The sequence below is a fragment of the Nerophis ophidion genome, linkage group LG20, assembly GCF_033978795.1.
Source record: "Nerophis ophidion isolate RoL-2023_Sa linkage group LG20, RoL_Noph_v1.0, whole genome shotgun sequence".
In the NCBI taxonomy this organism is placed as follows: Eukaryota; Metazoa; Chordata; class Actinopteri; order Syngnathiformes; family Syngnathidae; genus Nerophis; species Nerophis ophidion.
Window position 1 is genome coordinate 33,234,248 of NC_084630.1, and position 20,482 is coordinate 33,254,729.

Here is a 20,482-nt window from a genome sequence, read left to right on the forward strand (position 1 = left end):
AAGAAGAGAAAAAACATATATAAGCCGCACTGGAGTATAAGTCGCATTTTTGGGGGAAATTTATTTGATAAAACCCAACACCAAGAATAGACATTTGAAAGGCAATTTCAAATAAATAAAGAATAGTGAGCAACAGGCTGAATAAGGGTAGGTTATATGATGCATAAATAGGCAACTGCTATGTTAACCTAACATATTATGGTAAGAGTCATTCAAATAACTATAACATATAGAACATGCTATACCTTTACCAAACTATCTGTCACTCCTTATTGCTAAATCCCAGGAAATCTTATACGTCTAGTCTCTTACGTGAATGGGCTAAATATTATTATTTGATATTTTATGGTAATGTGTTAATAATTTCACACATAAGTCGCTCCTGAGGATAAGTCGCACTCCTGGCCAAACTATGAAAAAAACTGCGACTTATAGTCCGAAAAATACGGTACTGCAAACTTGAGCGTTCTTTGACCCTTGTTCTGGAGTGCATGCCACTTTTGACATCCTCTTTTGTAAAATATTGCACTCTTCCGCCCTTCTTGATTATTTCTTAAAGGGGAACATTATCACCAAATCCTATGCAAGCATCAATATATACCTTGATGTTGCAGAAAAAAGACCATGTATTTTTTTAACTGATTTCCGAACTCGAAATGGGTGAAATTTGGCAAATTAAACGCCTTTCTGTTTATCTGTCTTTTAGCGATGACGTCAGAACGTGACGTCACCGAGGTAACACACCCGCCATATTCATTTTCACATTACTAACACCGGGTCTCAGCTCTGTTATTTTCCGTTTTTTCGACTATTTCTTGGAACCTTGGAGACATCATGCCTCGTCGGTGTGTTGTCGGAGGGTGTAACAACACTAACAGGGAGGGACTCAAGTTGCACCACTGGCAAGAAATCTGCCGCCAGACCCCCATTGAATGTACCAAAGTGTCTGCACATTTGACCAGCGATGCTAAGGCAGACATGGCACAGAGATGAATGGATAACCTGCAGATGCATTTGCAACGATTAAGTCAACGAAATCACAAAGGTGATTTTGGTTGATGTTGTCGACTTATATGCTAATCAGACATATTGGTCACGGCATGACTGCCAGCTAATCGATGCTAACATGCTACGCTAATCGATGCTAACATGCTATTTACGCTGGCTGTATGTACATTTGAAACTAGATAGCCACATTTAATGCGAAACAAAAACTTAACAATCAACGGATTTAAGTTGCTCCAGTGTCACAAGATGCGAAAGTCCTGATCGTTTGGTCCGCACATTTTACCGGCGATGCTAATAAGGCAGCCATGCTATGGGCCACTTCATTAGGTACACCCAAGCTATGGCCGAATTGCGTCAATAGCTTAAATTTCTTCTTCAATTTCGTTTTTGCTATCTGCCTCCATACTCCGACCATCTGTTTCAATACATGCGTAATCTGTTGAATCGCTTAAGCCGCTGAAATCCGAGTCTGAATTCAAGCTAATGTCGCTATATCTTGCTGTGGTAACCGCCATGTTGTTTGTATTGGCAGCCCTGTATGACGTCACAGGGAAATGGATAGTGGTTTCGAAGATAGCGAAAATAAGGCACTTTAAAGCTTTATTTAGGGATATTCCAGGACTGGTAAAATTTTGAAAAAAAACTTCAAAAAATACAACGAGACACTGGGAACTGATTTTTATTGTTTTTAACCCTTTTGAAATTGTGATAATGTTCCCCTTTAAAGGAACTCTGAATAAACCTTTTCGCAATTTGAATGGTTCATACAGCCGAAAACAACACAAGCATAAGTTGTACTTACGGCCTCCTTGACTGTCAAGGCCCCGTCCATCTGCGTCCTCATGTGGTCTCTTTGTTGAAGGGCGTCTTTTACCTTTTGCATTAGTCGCGTCTGCATCTCCTTCGATTTTGTGAACAAGGACTTCATCTCCTTATACTAAGTGTTAAGAATACATACATCAATATGTACTTTGTTCTACATGTAAATATTATACTGGGATGTGTTCAGTTTACATACATGTGAAACGAGGTTGCTATGATCCTCTCGGACGAGCTCCTCCGTGTGCTTCATGTTAGAGAGAGCTGCATCAGTGTCACTGGCAAGAGACGTCTGTTGGGGAAAATTTGCACATTTTACTTTTGCTGCATTCATTAACTTGGCGTTTGGATCCATTTTAACACCTTACAGCTGTGGTAAAGTACATTTTTTTGCACATTTTTAAATGGTAAAAAGGATGTTTATTATGATACATTTTATTTTTACAACACAAAGTCTGCAGACATTATTGATGCAAAATTACCCCATGGTACCATGTTTTTTTTTTTTTAAACAATATCCATTGTGCTTTACAGTGATACCAGCACATAAATAGGGCTATAGCTATCAACTATTTTAGTAATCGAGTAATTTACCGGAGTGTTTTCTAACCTTTTTTGAGCAAAGGCACATTTTTTGCCTTGAAAAAAATCCAGAGGCACACCACCAGCAGAAATCATTTAAAAAAGCGAAACTCAGTCGACAGTAAAAAGTTGTTGTCACAATTGTTGGATATGACTTTAAACCATAGCCAAGCATGCATCACTACAGCTCTTGTCTCAAAGTAGGTGTACTGTCACGTCCTGTCACATCACGCCGTTACTTTTTTGGAGTGTTTTGCCGTTTTCCTGTGTGTAGTCATTTAGTTCTTGTCTTGCGCTCCTATTTTGTGTTTTCTCTTTTTTTGGGGTATTTTCCTGTAGCAGTTTCATGTCTTCCTTTGAGCAATATTTCCCAGGATCAGGGATATTTCAGTTTTGCTTTGTGGGGACATTGTTGATTGTCATGTCATGTTCGGATGTACATCGTGGATGCCATCTTTGCTCCACAGTAAGTCTTTGCTGTCGTCCAGCATTTTGTTTTTATTTACTATGTAGCCAGTTTGGTTTTAGCTTAATTCTGCCTAGCCTTCCATAAGTTGCAATGCCTTTTCTTAGGGGCACTCACCTTTTGGTTTAAGCATTGGACACCTTTTTACCTGCACGCTGCCTCCCACTGTTAACGACATCTACAAAGCAATTAGGTACCGGCGGCCACCTCCCAATATGGAAGAGTATTACACGGTTACTCTGCCGAGCTCTAGACAGCACCGACACTCAACAACAACACATCATTTGCAGACTATAATTACTGGTTTGCAAAAAATATTTTTAACTGAAATAGGTGAAATTAGATCATCTCCCACGGCACACCAGACTGTATCTCACGCGCGGCACAGTGGGTGAAAAACACTGATCTACCGATTAGTTTGTTCGATTGGATAAATTGGATGAAACACACTTCATAGCATTGGTGCGTATTTTAGGGGAAATCGTCTAAACGATTTTTTAAATACACGTTATTAACATTAAAATTATACTTTCAATAAAATGTTTTAAAAAACTCACAGATCAAGGCAATTTTGAGCCGTTATTACTGTGCTTTAATGACATTCATTAAATGATGAATGGAAGAAACAGAATACAAATCAAAGCTTTTTTCTAATCAAATTGATTGATTAATCATTGCAGGCCTACACATAAGGTAATTGTAAACATTATAAATTGTGCTTTTGAACTTCCAGGAGTATTTCAGCATTAATTTTCAATATTATTTTACAGCTATTATTAATTCGTTTAATAATTGAAAAAACAACAACTATATAATACTTTTAAGTATAAACACTAACGTAAATAACATTATGTGTTAAAACAGTATTATTATAAGTAATAAATTCCTAATATAAAAATATATCTACGTCAGGGGTGTCAAACTCAAATACAGAGTGGGCCAAAATTTAAAACTGAACAAAGCCGCGGGCCAAGGTTGAACAAATGAACCTTTTAATAGGGACCCAAACAAGTTTTGCAATGAATATTTAACAAGCAAGGCTTAAATAGGGCAGCAAGGTGGAACAGGGGTTAGTGCATCTGCCTCACAATACGAAGGTCCTGAGTAATCCTGGGTTCAATCCCGGGCTCGGGATCTTTCTGTGTGGAGTTTGCATGTTCTCCCCGTGACTGCGTGGGTTCCCTCTGGGTATTTGGGGTTCCTCCCATGGAACAGGCAGAGCTTATATAACGTAATAGTGCAAAATCAACTTTCAAAAAACATCAGTGGTATATTAAATAAAATTTAATTAAACAAATGAATGCCTCTTTCCTATTTGCAGCCTTCTGAGGTAAATATCAACATTAACTTTTTCCACAGGCTAATAAATTCAAAAATAAAATAAAAATGAGGTGAGCAGGGTTTGGTAGTAGCAGGGGGTGATTATTGTAGCGTTCCAGAAGAGTGAGTGCTGCAAGGGGTTCTGGGTATTTGTTGTCTTGTGTTTATGTTGTGTTACAATGCAGGTGTTCTACCGAAATGTGTTTTGTCATTCTTGTTTGGTGTGGGTTCACAGTGTGACGCATATTTGTAACAATGTTAAAGTTGTTTACACGGCCACCCTCAGTGTGACCTGTATGGCTGTTGACCAAATATGTGTTTGTGAAAGCCGCATATATTATGTGCCTTGGCCAGCACGCTGTTTATATGGAGGAAAAGAGGACGTGACGACATGTTGTAGAGGACGCTAAAGGCAGTGCTTTTAAGGCATGCTCCCAATATTGTTGTCCGGGTGGAAATTGGGAGAAAGGTTGCCCAGGGAGATTTTCAGGAAGAGCACTAAACTTCGGGAGTCTCCTGGGAAAATCGGGAGGGTTGGCAAGTATGACTATTAGCGGAGAATGTGGTGTTACCGGCGGGCCAGCTCTAATGTTAACTTGATATTGCCTCAAGGGCCAAATGAAATTAAACGGCGGGCCAAGTTTGGCCCGCGGGCCAGAGTTTGACACCCATGATCTACGTGAATCTTTGGGCACCGATTCGATTCGAATCCTGTAACGATTCGATTGAAAAGATTCTCGATTCAAAATCAATACTTTTTTTTAATAACATTACATGCCATTTCTTTGATTACCTACATTCCACCATAAAATAGATGAACTGCTCTGATAAATTTCTATATAAATGAAAATAGAATTGTAATTTTTTTTGCTTCTTTTTTTTTTATTTTATAAAACAATTCCACCCAAACATTTAATAAACTCAAATACAAATACGGCAACAAGAAAAGTATCCAACATTTTTCTACAGTGAATCTGTCCAGCAGATATGGGCAACTACAACAACAGTGTGATTTGCCCGAGTGGCTGGATAGGACAGATTAAAAAAAAAAAGAAAAATCCATTTTTGATTTCTTTGAATTGATTGGAAAAACGTGACAAATAAAAATCGCGATTAATTTAAAAAATCTTTTTTTTTTTTTTTACATCCCTGATTGTGTTAGGAAACTGTTCGATTTTATGTTTTGATTACAGTGTGTTAAATGTTGTTATTTTTTACTATGGAGATAAATAGATTTTTTAACTGAATATTCATTATCAAATACCTATTAAAACAATTATTTAGCATTCAAATTAATTGAAACAATATTTTCTCACAAATTTTGGGGCACACTGATAATGGTAAGTAGGGCTGGGCATTATATTGAATATATTCGATATATTGCGGGTTTGTCTCTGTGCGATGTAGAAAATGACCATATCGTGATATTCGAGTATACGTTCTCACACAGTTGCTTTTAGCTGCGGGCCTTACACTACAGGCGTTCCTCACTCTTTCTTGTCTCTCCTACTTACAGAGAGATAAAACAAGCGCACCTTCTTACATATGTCTGCCGTGCATGCAACGTCATACGCCCTCGCCCAGCCTACAGGTAACGGCATGGTAAAATTAGCTGTGATGCTAGCGAATCCGTGCGAGTGGTAATACGAGAGAAAGAAGGTGAGAATCTGGTAACAAATGAAGGAAGAATTAATTCCCAAGAAAAAATGCACAGGGTCCATCGTCTGGCGGTGGTTCGGCTTCCCGCGGGAAGATGTTGAAGAAACAACAGTAATATGTCAAGTATGCGGCAAAAGCGTTGTGACAAAAAAGTAGCATTACTGCTAATTTGTAGCATCATTTGAAAAGTCACCCGCTAGAGCATGGATGTCAAACTCTGGCCCTCCTTGTAATTTCATTTGGCCCTTGAGGCAATATCAAATTAACATTAGAGCTGGCCCGCCGGTGTTATACAGCGGCAGTTTCGCTGTAACACCTCATTCACCGCTAATACTCATACTTGTCAAACCTCCCAATTTTCCCAGGAGACTCCCGAAGTTTAGTGCCCCTCCCGAAAATCTCCCGGGCAACCATTCTCCTGAATTTCTCCCAATTTCCACCCGGACAACAATATTGGGGGCGTGCCTTAAAGGCACTGCCTTTAGCGTTCTCTGCAACCTGTGGTCACGTCTGCTTTTCCTCCATTCAAACAGCGTGCCGGCCCAGTCACATAATATATGCGGCTTTAGCACACACACAAGTGAATGCAAGGCATACTTGATCAACAGCCATACAGGGCACACTGAGGGTGGCCGAATTATTAATGCCAACACTGTTACAAATAAGCGCCACACTGCGAACCCACACCAAATAATAATGACAAACACATTTTGGGAGAACACCCGCACCGTAACGCAACAGAAGAAATACCCAGAGCCCCTTGCAGCACTAACTCTTCCGGGACGCTACAATATACACCCCCCCCCTCCCACCACCAAACCCCGCAGGTCCCTATTAAAAGGTTAATTTGTTCAACCTTGGCCCATGGCTTTGTTCAGTTTAAAATTTTGGCCCACTCTGTATTTGAGTTTGACACCCCTGTTCTAGAGAATGAAAAGTGCTTGAAACTCCGCATGTCAACATCTCTGGCCGGTGCTGTCACGCCAAATTTCTTCCCCTCCTACAAAAACCTACCCCAAGAATTAACGCAATGAAATGACGCATTTACTTCCGGGGTCACGTTTCCTCTTATGTCATCCCATAGCTTGTGTTTGTAAAATTGTTTTTTAATTTTTTTTTATAATATAGCGTTAACAAAACGTCTGTATTTTTATTATATAGAGTTATATTTTTATAATATATTGTTAACAAAACGTCTGTATTAATCATGACCCCGGAAGTAAATGGGGGGGGAAGGTTTTTGTAGGGAGAAGTTTGGCGTGACAGTGCCACCCACAAAATGCCTAAGCAACCATCTCCAGATCAACACCGTATGAAACAAATAGGCAACAACAAAAGGATATAACGTCCGCGAGAACCTACCACATAGCGAAGGACATACACTTTTTGATTTCCTATTATGCAGCTCATTTTTATTTGACAGTTTTTGAAATATCTTGTGTGACATCATGCACTAAAGTGCACTTTATTCGTTTTAAATTATTGTAGTGGGGTTCTGTATAAAAAGTGCACTTTTATTTAATTTGGTGTTGTTTTGATATGTCAGCTTAGTGACATCATGCACAAAAGTGCACTATTAGCTTGTTTTAAAATGTCTCTGACAATCTTGCACTTTCTGTTTAGAAATGACATGAATGTTTGTGCCATTGCTTAATAACTGTTTAATAAATACAGTTTTGCTAAATTGACTTTCCCTCTCTGCATGAAAGTTTAAAATGAGCATATATGACTGCAGTATGAAGAAGAATGTTTGAATGTAGACACATAGAATCATCATACTGCTGTCATTATATGCATCAAGTGTTCATTCAAGGCTAAGGCAAAATATGGAGATATATATCGTGCATCGTGACGTGGCCTGAAAATATCGAGATATTAATAAAAGTCCTAGTGGTAAGTAACTCAAATTCCACTGTATTAATTATGTTAAGAACTTAACACTTATTTTGAGGCTGCAGAAAGAATACGCAAAAAGAAAAAAGTTTTATGTTCACATGTATGCATTTTTTTTCAACTAAGGATAGAAATATTCAGACCCTTGCTACAGCACGTGACGCAAAATAAATATTCACGTACCATCCAAAGCTTGAAAACCTTGAAATTCAAGTATTGTCAATCGCCCGGTTTATTACAAGGCGGCTTTTGTGAACCTTGTTTTCATCAAGACAAAAAGATGCACAAGTATGATTACTAAAAGATGATTATCTGTTTCATTTTCCCCACGCACACAACATAAAAGAGAAACAAACATCATGAATCTTCTCACCATGGTAACCCGCATGCCCTGCATGCACTGGACAAGTTCCTGGAGAGAAGTTGCATCCTGCTCTAAGTCGCCAATCCTGTTCAACGCTTCCGTGTACAGATCTCTGTACATGGTGGTCTGGGTGAGGCACACACAAAAGTCATTTGAAACAATAAATATTTGTTCAAAAAATAAAAAAAAGCTGTCATCTAAGTCGTCGTCATTCACCTGGCTGAGTTCAGTGTGGTCCGTCTGCACCAGCTTGTCACGCATTTCCGACAGCATTGGGCCAGCAAGGTGACTGTGGACTCTGGCCATTGCCTGCTGCTGCACTAAGGCCTCCACCATGATCATGCTGGACCTCAGCCTCTGCTCCAGCTCCTTTTTTGGGAGACATTCCAGGCTGCCCGGGGCAACGCTGGCAACGCACACACAGAGAGTGAGTGGAGATATTTTGGTATATACACTACAGTACATTTCAGGGAATTTGCAGATTTTGGTAAAGGACTTGTTTTTTTATGGTAACTTGAACAGAAAGTGGTTTGATGGCGCTACCTGCAGGGAAATAAGAGTGCTGTAGCTATAAATTCATCTAAGGGGCGTTACCTAACAAGTAGGGCTGCGAATCTTTGGGTGTCCCACGATTCGATTCAATATCGATTCTTGGGGTCACGATTCGATAATATATCGATTTTTTTCCATTCGATTCGATTCTCGATTGAAAAATGATATTTTCCCGATTCAAAAGGATTCTGTATTCATTCAATACATAGATTTCAGCAGGATCTACCCCAGTCTGCTGACATGCAAGCAAAGTAGTAGATTTTTTTTTTTTTAAAGCTTTTATAATTGTAAAGGACAATGTTTTATCAACTGATTGCAATAATGTAAATTTGTTTTAACTATTAAACGAACCAAAATTATGACTTATTTTATCTTTGTGAAAACATTGGACACAGTGTGTTGTCAAGCTTATGAGATGCCATGCAAGTGTAAGCCACTGTGACACTATTGTTTTTTTAAATTTTTATACATTTGTAATGGTAATGTCAACGAGGGATTTTTAATCACTGTTATGTTGAAATTATAACTAATACTGATACTGTTGTTGATAATATCATTTTTGTTTCACTACTTTCGGGTTGTTCTGTGTGGTGTTTGTGTCTCCTCTCAATTGCTCTGTTTATTGCAGTTCTGAGTGTTGCTGGCTCAGGTTTGCTTTTGGAATTGGATTGCATTGTTATGGTATTGCTGTGTAGTGGTTTGTTGGATTGATTAAAAAAATAAATAAATAAATAAATAAAAGATAAATAAATAAAAATCGATTTTTTTTAAAATGAGAATCGATTCTGAATCGCACCAAGTATTCGATTCGTATTCAAATTGATTTTTTCCCACATCCCTAACAAGCATTTATCCATCCATTTTCTACCGATTGTCTCTTTTGGGGTCGCGGGGGTGCTGGAGCATATCTCAGCTGCATTTGGGCGGAAGCCTCAAAATGTTGTAGCAGGAAGATGCTTTAACAAGACTTGAGTAAAACTGGATTTAAAATGTGTTTAATAAGTGTTAGAAATATTAAAGCTCAGGGTTTAAAATATTAAAAACAGGCATTCTTCTGGGTTTCTTATGGTTGCATCCATTAGTCAGGTTTTTTTTGCCATTTGCACAGTGTCAACTTGTGACTATTTTTTTTATTGTGTTGTAAAAGAATAAAAGTGCAAATCAATGTTTTTAAAAAAACACGTGTAAAATAATAATCTGTTCTTAATGTTTAGTACATACAGGATATATAATTTTACCACTTAATGTCCACATCTAATACTTTCTTATTTTACTCAAAATAAAATATGAATCTATTATATTACATACTAACTATAACTTTGGTCCGGTAATTAATTATTGTATTGCCTGGTATTTGTGTATGTATAGAACCTAATTGGTAATGTTTTGTGTTATATTTCTAAAAAGATAAAATACGTACATATTATAATACATACTGCTTCCTATATAATACTCTATGGATTGCATCGTACTATAATTGACTTCAAGCTCACTCTTTTATAATGTGATTTTTTTTTTTTATTATTAACCCCTGGGATTTAGATTAATAAAATAAGCAAAGTAAGTAAGCAAACATTTTTTTTCTTTTAAAATATAAAAAAAAATCTTAATTATTTTCAAAACATTTTTTACTTATTTTATTGCAATGGAATTAAATTATACAAATAAAAAATAAATAAACCAAACTCATTTTTACATAATGCACAAACCACGGTTAAATTTCATGTTGATTCATTTAAAGAAATAAAGAATGCATTTAGAGCAGGGGTCACCAACCTTTTTGAAACCAAAAGCTACTTCTTGGGTACTGATTAATGCAAAGGGCTACCAGTTTGATACACACTTTAATAAATTGCCAGAAATTTACCTTTAATAAATCAATAAAAAAAAAAAATATATATATATGTTATATACATATATACATAAATATATATATAAAAAATGGGTATTTTTGTCTGTCATTCCGTCGTACATTTTTATGTAAAGAACAAATTATGAATAAAACACCTAATTTAACGGTTTAAAAGAGGAAAAAACGCGAAAAAAAATACAAATTGAATTTTGAAAAATAGTTTATCTTCAATTTCGACTCTTTAAAATTAAAAATTCAACCGAAAAAAATGGAGAAAAACTAGCTCATTCGAATCTTTCTGAAAAAATTAAAAAAATAATTTATCAAACATTAGTAATTTTTCCTGATTAAGATTAATTTTACAATTTTGATGACAAGTTTTAAATAGGTTAAAATCCAATCTGAACTTTGTTAGAATATATAACAAATTGGACCAAGCTATATTTCTAACAAGGACAAATCATTATTTCTTCTATATTTTCCAGAAAAAAATGTTGAAAGACTTTTAAATAAGATTTAAATTTGATTCTACAGATTTTTTAGATTTACCAGAATAATTTTTTTTAATTTTAATAAGTTTGAAGAAATATTTCACAAATATTTTTCATCAAAAAAACAGTAGCTAAAATGAAGAATTAAATTAAAATGTATTTATTATTCCTTAATATAAAAAAAATAATACTTGAACATTGATTTAAATTGTCAGGAAAGAAGAGGAAGGAATTTAAAAGGTAAAAAGGTGTATGTGTTTAAAAATCCTAAAATCATTTTTAAGGTTGTATTTTTTTCTCTAAAATTGTCTTTCTGAAAGTTATAAAAAGCAAAGTAAAAAAATAAATGAATTTATTTAAACAAGTGGAGACCAAGTCTTTAAAATATTTTCTTGGATTTTCAAATTCTATGAGTTTTGTCTCTCTTAGAATTAAAAATGTTGAGCAAAGCGAGACCAGCTTGCTAGTAAATAAATACAATTTTAAAAATAAAGGCAGCTCACTGGTAAGTGCTGCTATTTGAGCTATTTTTAGAACAGGCCAGCGGGCGACTCATCTGGTCCTTACGGGCTACCTGGTGCCCGCGGGCACCGCGTTGGTGACCCTTGATTTAGACAGATATGTATTCCTTGTGATAGAGAGAGTAAAGTTTTAAGATCTTTATCAATGATTATTACCATGATCAATTTATAGTAGTAATTAATACTTACTTCCACAGGAGAGGATCGGTGAGACTGCTTGCGTCCGCTGTGGAGAACTTCCTCTTCCTCTCAAACTGTCCTGATGTGTTTAAGCCCTGATCCCACATTTTAACGGGGGTGCTGCCCACACAGGCGTTGTGGGATTTCACAGGAGGAGCAGCAGCAGGAGGAGATACATTAAGGCCCACTTTCCCCGACGCAAGGATGAGGAACTCGCCCATCTGCTGTAGTTGCTGCTGGAGCGGACCCTCGGTGATGAGCCGCCCACGGGCAAGACCTGATTGGGGGACAACGGCAGGCGCCTTGCTGAAATCTTCATCTGCTTGCAGGACTGGACTCTGCTGGAGTTTGTTGCACAGGGTGGTGGAGTTAAAAAGGGGGCGGGGCATAGGGCTCTCCAAGATGTCCGCCCACAAACGACCCAAAACGGGACCACCTGGAGCCACCAGGCTCTTTTCATGGGCAGAATCCTCTCCGAGCTGCAGGGCCACCGAGACACACCCCGAGAGGACTTTAAGGACATCGGGGAGATTGTCGGCCGAAGGTTTGTCTGCGGAGTTTGGATAGGGTGGTCTATCCTCAGATGAACCGAGTGCACTGTCCTGTACTTCGCTGTCTTCGGTGGGAGTGGCAGTGCCGAGATGAGAGGGTGAGCTGCCATCATGATGTGAGAGGTCTGGTGTCTCAAAACAAAACGGATCATTCGACAAAGCCTGGTTGGACGCTTGTGTTGAACAGGAGACCTCAAAGTCTGGGCTGGAGCTCTTTTGAATAACGAGACGTTCTTCATTAGCCTGCAGGAGCTGGGAGGACACAGCTTGTTCCTCACCTGGAATACCTATCGTCCCTTGTCCGAAAGGGTCCACGTTGAGAGGATCCTGGACGCGAGGTTCCGCAACGCATGCTGAGGGGGCATCAAGCTCCAAATGTTCACTGCAGAGCTTTCCATCCGCAGGTAAAACGCTCAGATCTTGAGGAAGGATTGGAACAACGTCAGCTGGCAAAAGAAGAATCTCCGGTGTCTCAAAACAAAACGGATCATTCGACAAAGCCTCGTTGGACGCTTGTGTTGAACAGGAGACCTCAAAGTCTGGGCTGGAGCTCTTTTGAATAACGAGACGTTCCTCATTAGCCTGCAGGAGCTGGGAGGACACAGCTTGTTCCTCACCTGGAATACCTATCGTCCCTTGTCCGAAAGGGTCCACGTTGAGAGGATCCTGGCCGCAAGGTTCCGCAACGCATGCTGAGGGGCCATCAAGCTCCAAATGTTCACTGCAGAGCTTTTCGCCCGCAGGTAAAACGCTCAGATCTGGAGGAATGATTGGAACGTCGTCAGCTGGCAAAGGAAGAATCTCCTCTGTTGTCGGAGCGCTGTCTGGGATTTCTACTCCACCCCCAGAGGAGATAAAAGTCCCGACGGTCACGTCGCAGACCGCACCAGAAGACTTCTCACCACATTCATAATTACAATACGGATGATCCACGTGTTCCTCTGCTGGACCCAAATGGCTGGCCTCAAAGAGGTTGCTGGAGTTGATGCTTTTGTCCTGTACAAGATCTCCAGCAGGAAGAAGAAAAGTTGCATCCAGCGGTCTATTGGTGGCGTCCAAAACTTCCACCTCGCCGCCATCACAGGCAAAAGACTTCCAAGTCAGATCCACAGCAGCTTCATAGACATTAGCATCAGCTGGGTGGCAGTAGGGATGTTCCGCGTGGTTGTCGCATGATGACACAAGCTCACTGGCAACGGAGTCATCTTTTTCGCAATTAGAAGACACAGATTGGTGGTCCTCACGCAACACAACATGGTCGCCATCGTCGTCTGCCACACACAATGAGGATTGGCCAAGTTCGACTTCACCGCCGGAGCAGATGAAGGATTTAAAAGTGACATCTCCCAGCAAGTAGGACGTCAGTTCAGTAGTGGAACCAATGGGTTGTGTAAAATTGGCGGATGGCGGAGAGCGCAGGATACGAGAATTAGCAGCCCCCTGAGGACAAGCGAAAATAAATAAATATTATTTTTGCTTCATTATTCATTTTCACTGAATTTTTTTAAATGGTATTTTTTTATTTCTATGAAATCTACAGTATTTTTCTCTTTTCAGTGTAAAAAATAATACCAAAAAAAAAGCTACTTTATTCAGCCAATTATCAAATTTTGTATTTACATAATTTTCACTTAATCTTAGTAATAATTACCATAAGTACCATCATGTATTTAAAACTGTAACTTAAAACTTCATTATGTTGTTTTCTTTTTCAGAGTAGGAAATGCACCAAAAAACAACGTTATTCTCCTAAAATACACATACATGAATGTGATATTTTAACATTTTTATTTAACCTTTCAATATATCTATAGCTGTTATATCTAAGGTTTTTCTTTTTTCAACGCGAACAAAAATCACTTCAAAACTACACTTATTCGCCTAATTCTAAAATGCTCTAGTACTATCAAACAATAAAAATTGTACTTAAATGCAACAATGCCGATTTTCAATATTTGTATAATATAAAAAAATATACTATTTATTTTGGATAAGGAATTAGACATAAAAACAGCATTACAATTTTTTTTTTTACCAGTTTTATTTCCTTAAATTAAACACATTGGCTTACTACTGTATGTATGGTTAAAATTATAAAATTGTATTCATTTCTTAATACACTGAACAAAAAAATAATCACACTTGTTTTCGTTCCAATTTAACAGGAGTTGAACTCAAAGATCAAAAACTTTCACTATATACATTAAATATGGGGGCGGTTTAGCTCGGTTGGTAGAGTGGCCGTGCCAGCAACTTGAGGGTTGCAAGTTCGATTCCCGCATCTGCCAACCTAGTCACTGCCGTTGTGTCCTTGGGCAAGACACTTTACCCACCTGCTTCCAGTGCTACCCACAATGGTTTGAATGTAACTTAGATATTGGGTTTCACTGTGTAAAGCGCTTTGAGTCACTAGAGAAAAAGCGCTGTATAAATATAATTCACTTCACTTCACAAATACCTATTCCTCTCAAATATTGTTCACAAATCTGTGCCAGTGAGCATTCCTTCTCTGCCAAAGTAATCCATCCCACCTCACAGGTGTGGCATATCAAGATGCTGATTAAACAGCATGATTACTGCACAGGTGTGCCTTAGGCTTCCTACAATAAAAGGCCACTCTGAAATGTCCAGTTTTATCACACAGAACAATGCCACAGAAGTCCCAACTTTTGAGGGAGCATGCTGGCATGCTGACTGCAGGAATGTCCACCGGAGCTGTTGCCCGTGAATTCAATGTTCCTTTTTTCTCCCGTAAGCCATCGCCAAAGGCGTTTTCAGAGAATTCAGCAGTAGATCCGATCAGCCACACAACCGCACAACACGTGTAACCCACACCAGCAGGTGCACCTCCATGATTGCCTGCAACCAGCCACCCAGACAGCTGATGCAACCGTTGGTTTGCATAACCAAATCATTTCTGCACAAACTGTGAGAAACCGTCGCAGGGAAGCTCATCAGGATGCTTTTCGTCCTCACCGGGGTCTCGACCTGACTGCGGGTCGTTGTCGTAAACAGCTTGAGTGGGCAAATGTTCACATTCCAAGGCGTCCGGCACGTTGGAGAGGTGTTCTCTTCACTGTTTAGGGCAGATGGCAGACAGCGTGTTTGCTGATGTCAACGTTGTGAATCGAGTGGTCCGTGGTGGGGTTGTGGTGAGGCCAGGCGTATGTTATGGACAGCGAACGCAAGTGCATTTTATTGATGGCATTTTGAATGCACAGACATACCGTGACGAGACCCTGAGGCCCATTGTTGTGCCTAGAGATGTCCGATAATATCGGAATGCCGATATTATTGGCCGATAAATGCTTTAAAATGTCATATCGGAAATTATCGGTATCAAAAAGTAAAATTTATGAATTTTTAAAACGCCGCTGTGTATGCGGACGTAGGAAGAAGTACAGAGCGCCAATAAATCCTAAAGGCACTGCCTTTGCGTGCCGGCCCAATCACGTAATATCTACGGCTTTTCACACACACACACACACGCACACACACACACACACACACACACAATTGAATGCAATTCAACATTCTACTAGATTTTTTCAAATACATTTTTAATGAAGATGAAATGTTTAGTGTTACTCTTATAGTTTTTCTAATTAAGGCATCACATTTAAATAAATGATAAATGGGTTGTACTTGTATAGCGCTTTTCTACCTTCAAGGTACTCAAAGCGCTTTGACACTACTTCCACATTTACCCATTCACACACACATTCACACACTGATGGAAGGAGCTGCCATGCAAGGCGCCAACCAGCACCCATCAGGAGCAAGGGTGAAGTGTCTTGCTCAGGACACAACGGACGTGACGAGGTTGGTACTAGGTGGGATTTGAACCAGGGTTGACCCTCGGGTTGCGCACGGCAACTCTCCCACTGCGCCACGCCGTCCCCATTTGATGGTTTATCATATAGTGCAGGTGTGTATGAGGTGTGTTGTGAATACTGCGTATTATACTACAAATTAGAGATGTCCGATAATATCGGATTGCCGATATTATAGGCCGATAAATGCTTTAAAATGTAATATCAGAAATGATCGGTATCGATTTCAAAAAGTAAAATGTATGACTTTTTTCAACGCTGCTGTTCGGAGTTGTCCACGGACGTAGGGAGAAGTACAGAGCGCCAATAAACCTTAAAAGGCACTGCCTTTGCGTGCCAGCCCAATCACATAAAATCTATGGCTTTTCACACATATAAGTGAATGCAAGGCATACTTGGTCAGCCAGACAGGTTACACTGAGGGTGGCCGTATAAACAACTTTAACACTGTTACAAATATGCGCCACACCAAGCAAGAATGACAAACACATTTCGGGAGAACATCCGCACCGTAACACAACATAACAAATACCCAGAACCCCTTGCAGCACAAACTCTTCCGGGTTGCTACACTATACACCCTCCCTGCTAGCCCCTACCCCCAACCCCCAACTCAACCCCGACACCTCAACCTCCTCATGCTCTCTCAGGGAGAGCACGTCCCAAATTCCAAGCTGCTGTTTTGAGGCATGTTAAAAAAATAATGCACTTAGTGACTTCGATAATAAATATGGCAGTGTCATATTGACATTTTTTTCCATAACTTGAGTTGATTTATTTTGGAAAACCTTGTTACATTGTTTAATGCATCCAGCGGGGCATCACAACAAAATTAGACATAATAATGTGTTAATTCCACAACTGTATATATCGGTATCGGTTGATATAGGTATCGGTAATTAAGAGTTGGACAATATCGGAATATCGGCAAAAAAGGCATTATCGGAAATCTCTAGTTGAGCCATTCACCCGAGACAATCCCCTCATGTTGCAGCATGACCATGCACGCCACCATGTTGCATGGATCTGTACACAATTCCTACAAGGTGAAAACATCCCAGTTCTTGCATGGCCAGCATACTCACCAGACATGTCAGCCGTTGAGCATGTTTGGGATGCTGTGAATCGGCATATACGACAGCGTGTTCCTGTTCCTGCCAATATCCAACAACTAAGCACAGCCATTGAAGAACCGGATCAACAACTCTATGCGATGATGTGTTGAACTGTGTGAGGCCAATGGTGGTCACACCAGATACTGACTCATTTTCTGACCCGCAATAAAGCAAAACTGCACATTTCAAAGCGACCTTTTACTGTGGGCAGCCTAAGGCACACCTGTGCAATATTCATGCTGTTTAATCAGCATCTTGATATGCCACACCTGTGAGGTTCGGATGGATTATCCTTGCAAAGAAGTGCTCAGGAACATCGATTTGGACGGATAGGTGGGCAATATTTGAGAGGATTAGGTATTTTGTGTATATGGTAAAAGTTTTAGACATTTGAGTTCAATGGGAGCAAAAACAAAAGTGTTGCATTTATATTTTTGCTCAGTATACATGTTACTTATATGAAACCAAATTTCTAGGTAGAATGATTGATGATAAATTGAACTGGAAATCTCATATAAAAACATATACAACAAGAAACACGTCAATAATGAATAAAGCAAACATGTTCTAGACCAAAAATCACTCCATATTCTCTACTGCTGGCTAGTGTTACCATATAGTTATTGTGCAGAAATACGGGGAAATACAAACCCTGGTTACAAATGAGTTCGGAAATTGTGTTAGACGTAAATATAAACAGAATACAATGATTTGCAAATCCTTTTCAACCCATATTCAGTTGAATGTGCTACAAAGACAACATATTTGAAGTTCAAACTGATAAACTTTTTTTTGGGGGGAAAATAAGCATTAACTTTAGAATTTGATGCCAGCAACACGTGACAAAGAAGTTGGGAAAGGTGGCAATAAATACTGATAAAGTTGAGGAATGCTCATCAAACACTTATTTGGAACATCCCACAGGTGTGCAGGCTAATTGGGAACAGGTGGGTGCCATGATTGGGTATAAAAACAGCTTCCCAAAAAATGCTCAGTCTTTCACAAAAAAGGTTTGGGCGAGGTACACCCCTTTGTCCACAACTGCGTGAGCAAATAGTCAAAGAGTTTAAGAACGTTTCTCAAAGTGCAATTGTAAGAAATTTAGGGATTTCAACATCTACGCTCCATAATATCGTCAAAAGGTTCAGAAAAATCTGGAGAAATCACTCTACGTAAGCGGCATGGGGGGAAACCAACATTGAATGACCGTGACCTTCGATCTCTCAGATGGCACTGTATCAAAAACCGACATCAATCTCTATAGGATATCACCACATAGGCTCGGAAACACTTCATAAAACCACTGTCACTAAATACAGTTTGTCGCTACCTCTGTAAGTGCAAATTAAAGCTCTGCTATGCAAAGCGAAAGCTATTCATCAACAACATCCAGAAAGGCCGCCGGCTTCTCTGGGCCCGAGATCATCTAAGATGGACTGATGCAAAGTGGAAAAGTGTTCTGTGGTCTGACGAGTCCACATTTCAAATTGTTTTTGGAAATATTCGACATCGTGTCATCCGGACCAAAGGGGAAGCGAACCATCCAGACTGTTATCGACGCAAAGTTCAAAAGCCAGCATCCGTGATGGTATGAGGGTGCATTCGTGCCCAGACAATGGGTAACTTACACATCTGTGAAGGCACCATCAATGCTGAAAGGTACATACAGGTTTTGGAACATATGCTGCCATCTAAGCGCCGTCTTTTTCATGGACGCCCCCGCTTATTTCAGCAAGACAATGCCAAGCCACATTCAGTATGTTACAACAGCGCGGCTTCGTAAAAAAAAAAGAGTGCGAGTACTTTCCTGGCCCGCCTACAGTCCAGACCTGTCTCCCATCAAAAATGTGTGGCTCATTATGAAGCGTAAAATACGACAGCGGAGACCCCGGACCGTTGAACGACTGAAGCTCTACATAAAACAAGAATGGGAAAGAATTCCACTTTCAAAGCTTCAACAATTAGTTACCTCAGTTTCCAAATGTTTATTGAGTGTTGTTAAAAGAAAAGGTGATGTAACAGTGGTGAACATGCCCTTTCCCAACTACTTTGGCACCTGTTGCAGCCATGAAATTCGGAGTTAATTATTATCTGCAAAAAAAATGTAAAGTTTATGAATTCGAACATTAAATATCTTTTTTTTTGTGCATTCAACTGAATACAGGTTGAAAAGTATTTGCAAATCATTGTATTCCGTTTATATTTACATCCAACACAATTTCCCAACTCCTTTGGAAACAGGGTTTGTACATTAAATACCTACCTGAGTAGTGTTAAAGAGTGATTTAGATTGTTGCTTCAGGGCTGACTCTTTATTCTCCATACTTCTTAATGGAAGACGTTCTACACATCTCCTGGAAGGCTATAATGAAGGAATATAATATATTAGCGCGATGCAATTTTATTTTGATGATGTAATTTAAACCATGCAAACAAAACTTACCGAGCCTTCCATACTTTGACTTGACATCGTGAAGTGTTGGAAAACGTCAGGTATCAGCAAAAAGAGACGACTATTGCTTTCATAGACAATTAAAAAATATATATTTATATTGTTGACAATGTAAAGATAGCTCTAACACGCAGCTAAATGTAGCGATAAATAGCAGTTTTCTAAGCAACCCGCGTTTTGTGACTCGCTCTCATCGTGTTCACTTGATAATAGCAACTTATTTTTAAGCCTAAAAATCCCGCAAACGACTTTAATAAACATATTTGTACTTAAAAATAAGCAGACAGTTGAAAACAAACCTTCTTTGAAATTGTCACCAACCGCCTTCAATTCAAAACAGATAAGGCTGCTTTGCTATTGGTCTATTTTTCTTCTTCTTCTTGTTATAGTGTTGTGCTCTGCCGCGCACTGCTGCCCCCTACAGGGGGAAATAAGAAGAGTTTCGATACTATTCTATGCCAGAGTCCCCAGACCTTTTTTAGCACCACGGACCTGTTTAATGTAGGCCAGGGGTGTCCAAACTTTATCCACTGAGGGCCGCACACTGAAAAATCAAAGCAAGTGGGAGCCAATTTGATATTTTTTTATTTAAAAAAAAAACCAATACAATATATGTATAAAAAAATATACATTTCGGCCTCCACTCAGGCTTGATCCCGGGGACCCCAAAGGGTTTTGGTCAAAAAAATATAAAAAATGTGTCATTATTCAGTATTATTTTTTTAATTATTATTCAAGTTTTAAATCTCTAGATTAGGGGTCACCAACATGGTGCCCGCGGGCCCGTAAGGACCAGATGAGTCGCCCGCTGGCCTGTTCTAAAA

General features: G+C 39.2%; 1 protein-coding gene across 1 annotated transcript in view; it reads right to left on the bottom strand.

The window, feature by feature from the left end:
• The window catches only part of spag5 (sperm associated antigen 5), a 58,494-nt gene extending 38,462 nt beyond the window's left edge, over positions 1 to 20,032 (bottom strand). Inside the window, exons 1-8 of the mRNA XM_061881023.1 lie at positions 19,958 to 20,032; positions 19,650 to 19,725; positions 19,470 to 19,568; positions 11,717 to 13,698; positions 8,328 to 8,517; positions 8,121 to 8,237; positions 2,027 to 2,119; positions 1,811 to 1,945 (exon numbers count right to left, since the gene is read on the bottom strand). Of these exons, the coding sequence (XP_061737007.1) occupies positions 1,811 to 1,945; positions 2,027 to 2,119; positions 8,121 to 8,237; positions 8,328 to 8,517; positions 11,717 to 13,698; positions 19,470 to 19,568; positions 19,650 to 19,676 (2,643 nt within the window). The 5' untranslated portion in view covers positions 19,677 to 19,725; positions 19,958 to 20,032. The remainder of the gene's footprint in view (positions 1 to 1,810; positions 1,946 to 2,026; positions 2,120 to 8,120; positions 8,238 to 8,327; positions 8,518 to 11,716; positions 13,699 to 19,469; positions 19,569 to 19,649; positions 19,726 to 19,957) is intronic.
• Between the last annotated feature and the right edge of the window lie 450 nt (positions 20,033 to 20,482).